This window comes from Impatiens glandulifera, chromosome 1, assembly GCF_907164915.1.
Source record: "Impatiens glandulifera chromosome 1, dImpGla2.1, whole genome shotgun sequence".
NCBI classification, from domain to species: Eukaryota; Viridiplantae; Streptophyta; class Magnoliopsida; order Ericales; family Balsaminaceae; genus Impatiens; species Impatiens glandulifera.
The window spans coordinates 11,027,534-11,030,944 of NC_061862.1; the positions used below are offsets into that span (position 1 = coordinate 11,027,534).

Consider the following 3,411-nt stretch of genomic DNA (forward strand, 5'->3'; position numbering starts at 1 on the left):
TTGGGATTATTTGAATAACTTAGAGGTAGAAAAAAAAGAATGGTGGATGATTTTGAGAAGGTGGTAATTATTTTGGGTAAAAAAAAACCTAAAAGGTATTAATACATATAAATATAATAAAAAATAATAATTTAAAATAAAAGATATTTTAATATTATGATTAATGAAATGAGTGATGTGATTGAAAATAAGTTATCGATTTAAAAATTAATTTTATAAAAATTAAATAAAAAATCAGGGTCACCTTAAACTAATAAATGCAAGTTATTTTATTAATTTAAACATTAAAATATTATATATTTTGTATTTTTTTTTTAAATGGTCACCTTTTTAAAGAATTTTAATTAATACAAAAATATATAATATTTTAATTAATAAAATATTATATAATTTTATATTATTTAATTAAAGTGTTAAGAAAAATAAAAATAATATAGTCATGACATATGTACATATTCTCAATGTTCAATTAACTTGGAAGCTCTAAATTGAAAAAAAAAAATAGAAATAAACAAGACTCACACTTAAAAAATAGAGTAATGATAGTAGTTATAAAGATTTTTTTTTTTTAAAGAATGATGTATCATTCTATATGATTTGGATTTTCAATGGACACATTTCTTACTTAAATAAAATAATTCCTTACAAAAATTCAAGACAAACAAAATATTCAATAAAAGAAATTTGATAAATTGAGTGTTAAAAATGACTAAACAAAAGTTATGGGTATAAAACTTGTAGATAATTATAGTTGGAGGACAAAATTGTTATTAACTGGTTTCCAATGGATAACAGTCATATTAATACCATATGTGCATGAGTACAATCAGATACGTCCATATATGAATACAGGTCTCTTCTTACAGTTACAGAGAGAAACAGAGGTCATGGCGACGGCGGCGACGGCAACGGCGGCGGCAGAGGCGACGGCGACGGAGGTTAGTAATAAGCAGGTGATTTTGAAGAATTATGTAAGCGGATTCCCGAAGGAATCCGATATGGAGGTAAGAACTACTAGAATCCGCCTCAAACTTCCAGAAGCTTCTTCTAACGCCATTCTGGTAAAGAATCTTTACCTCTCCTGCGATCCATACATGCGAGGTCGCATGAACAACTCCCAACAAAGCTACATTCAATCCTTTACCCCTGGCTCTGTAAGTTCTCTTCTTTTGCTTTTTTCTGCATTTCTATCCATTCAACTGCTTGTTATGATGCTGCTAATTAGTCATTATCCATTGTTGTTGTTACAGCCATTAACAGGATATGGTGTAGCTAAGGTATTGGATTCTACACATCAAGATTTCAAGAAAGATGACTTGATTTGGGGACATACAGGATGGGAAGAGTATAGCATCATCACCACCACAGAATCATTGTTCAAGATTCAACACAGTCACGACGATATTCCGCTTTCTTACTACACTGGAATCCTTGGTAAATTTAACACTTAATTTGATTCAATCGATTGCAAATAGTATTGTTAATTAATTAACTTAATTAGGTATGCCTGGTATGACTGCTTATGGTGGTTTTTACGAGCTCTGTTCTCCTAAGAAAGGAGAGACTGTTTTTGTTTCTGCTGCCTCTGGAGCTGTTGGCCAGCTAGTTGGTCAATTTGCCAAGATCTTAGGCTGCTATGTTGTTGGAAGTGCTGGAACTCAAGAAAAGGTCATTTTTTTATTGAACCCTATTCATTTCCAATGAAATTGTTTGATCCTAATTACTGTCTGTCGAGTTTACCAGGTGGATTTGTTAAAGAACAAGTTGGGGTTTGACGACGCTTTTAACTATAAAGAAGAGCCTGATCTAAATGCAGCTCTTAAGAGGTGGGCTTAAATAATTCATTGTTATAAAAATGTTCTTGCTGATATGGTGATATGGAATTGGATGATGCAGGTACTTTCCGGATGGCATTGATATTTACTTTGAGAATGTTGGTGGAAAGATGTTGGACGCGGTTCTGGTGAATATGAGAGTTCACGGGCGTATTTCTGTTTGTGGAATGATCTCGCAGTATAATCTAAACGAGACTGAAGGTGTGCACAACCTGATGAACATTGTTATGAAACAAATTCGTATGGAAGGATTCTTGGTGTTCAAGTACTATCATCTTTACCCCAAGTTTCTCGAGATGGTTTTGGCCAAAATCAGGGACGGCTCCATCACTTATGTGGAAGATGTAGTCCAAGGCCTGGAGAATGCACCCGCAGCACTTGTTGGACTCTTTTCTGGTCGGAATGTTGGAAAGCAAGTGGTGGCACTTGATATAGATTCGAATAACTAGTACTTGTAGCCTTTCCAATTCCAATGTAGTGAAAAATTTTATGTTTCAATAATCATTTGGACTGATTTGGAAAATATAGATATTCACATTTCATATACAAGACCAAAACTGTTTACTTAGATTCTAATTATTATATAATATTTTTACCCATTTTTTTCATATTTCTAGTCATTAGAATTCAACAATAACTTGAAGTTACAAGGACTCAAAATCTCCTCTTCTTTTGGCGTTACAATGATGAACTAAAAAATGTGTATAGAAGATGAGTGTATCTCAATTGGCCCTGGCTCCGGAATATATTTGTTGAAGAAGCAGATGGATGAATGTAGAAATGAATGATTGAAGATTGGGCATCCATCATGAGATGAATGTTATTAAATGAATTAAAACCAAATGTAAAATTGTGTGTCTACTTTTATTTTTGATCATCAATCTTGTCTAGATTTGGGTTGGAGCAGCTTATCATCATCTTCATATGCGTTGTTCTTGAGTAGAATTCTGATTAAGCATAGGTTGAGACTTCAATTAACGAGTTTCCCCTTTCAAATCCATGTTATAATTGAACGGGGACTTCCGTTCATTTCTAGTCACGTTTAGATTCAGATCATTCATAATCTTCCAAACACTAGTCTTTCCATATACCATATGAATATCCCTAAACTTTTGAGGATGACAACTTGGAAAACACTCTGCAAATCTACAATTTGATGAGCACTCCAGCCGGTTGAATTTGCAAGCTGCGCACGGATTATGATTCGATGACTCCATTCTGTTTTCTTTCAATTTCTCTCCTATATATATATTACAAAATATCAATCAAATATTCTTTAGTATAAACTATTTTTTTTATCCAATTTTCATATAATTAAAATGTGACAAAATATTTATCAAATATTACATCTAAAAAAAATAAGAAAAAAAATCCCATATGACACTGTAATTAATTAATCTTATTTTAGAGAATAAACGGTTAAACTTGACACTATTCTATTATGAAAACATTTGGAAAGGGAATCTATATGTTTTGATCCACTTTTCACATAATTATATGAAAACAAAATTTATTTTTTACTTTAACAATGAAAAATTGATTTTGATAATGACAAATTACTAATAAAAAAACATCA

General features: G+C 31.6%; 1 protein-coding gene across 1 annotated transcript; it reads left to right on the plus strand.

Annotated features, from left to right (window-relative positions):
* The first annotated feature begins 840 nt into the window (after positions 1 to 840).
* LOC124920825 (2-alkenal reductase (NADP(+)-dependent)-like) lies at positions 841 to 2,310 on the plus strand. Its single transcript, XM_047461388.1, has 5 exons — positions 841 to 1,154; positions 1,251 to 1,434; positions 1,502 to 1,668; positions 1,744 to 1,826; positions 1,897 to 2,310. Exons 1-5 carry the CDS (start codon positions 843 to 845, stop codon positions 2,282 to 2,284), a joined length of 1,134 nt encoding a protein of 377 aa, XP_047317344.1. The 5' UTR covers positions 841 to 842; the 3' UTR covers positions 2,285 to 2,310.
* The last annotated feature ends 1,101 nt before the right edge of the window (positions 2,311 to 3,411 follow it).

What these genes read in the sequence shown, in the direction of transcription:
- LOC124920825 (XM_047461388.1), top strand. Translation starts at nt 843, where the DNA reads ATGAATACAGGTCTCTTCTTACAGTTACAGAGAGAAACAGAGGTCATG. An exon ending in GTGCTGGAACTCAAGAAAAG is followed by an intron (nt 1,669 to 1,743) that starts GTCATTTTTTTA and finishes CGAGTTTACCAG; the next exon opens with GTGGATTTGTTAAAGAACAA. An exon ending in CTAAATGCAGCTCTTAAGAG is followed by an intron (nt 1,827 to 1,896) that starts GTGGGCTTAAAT and finishes TGGATGATGCAG; the next exon opens with GTACTTTCCGGATGGCATTG.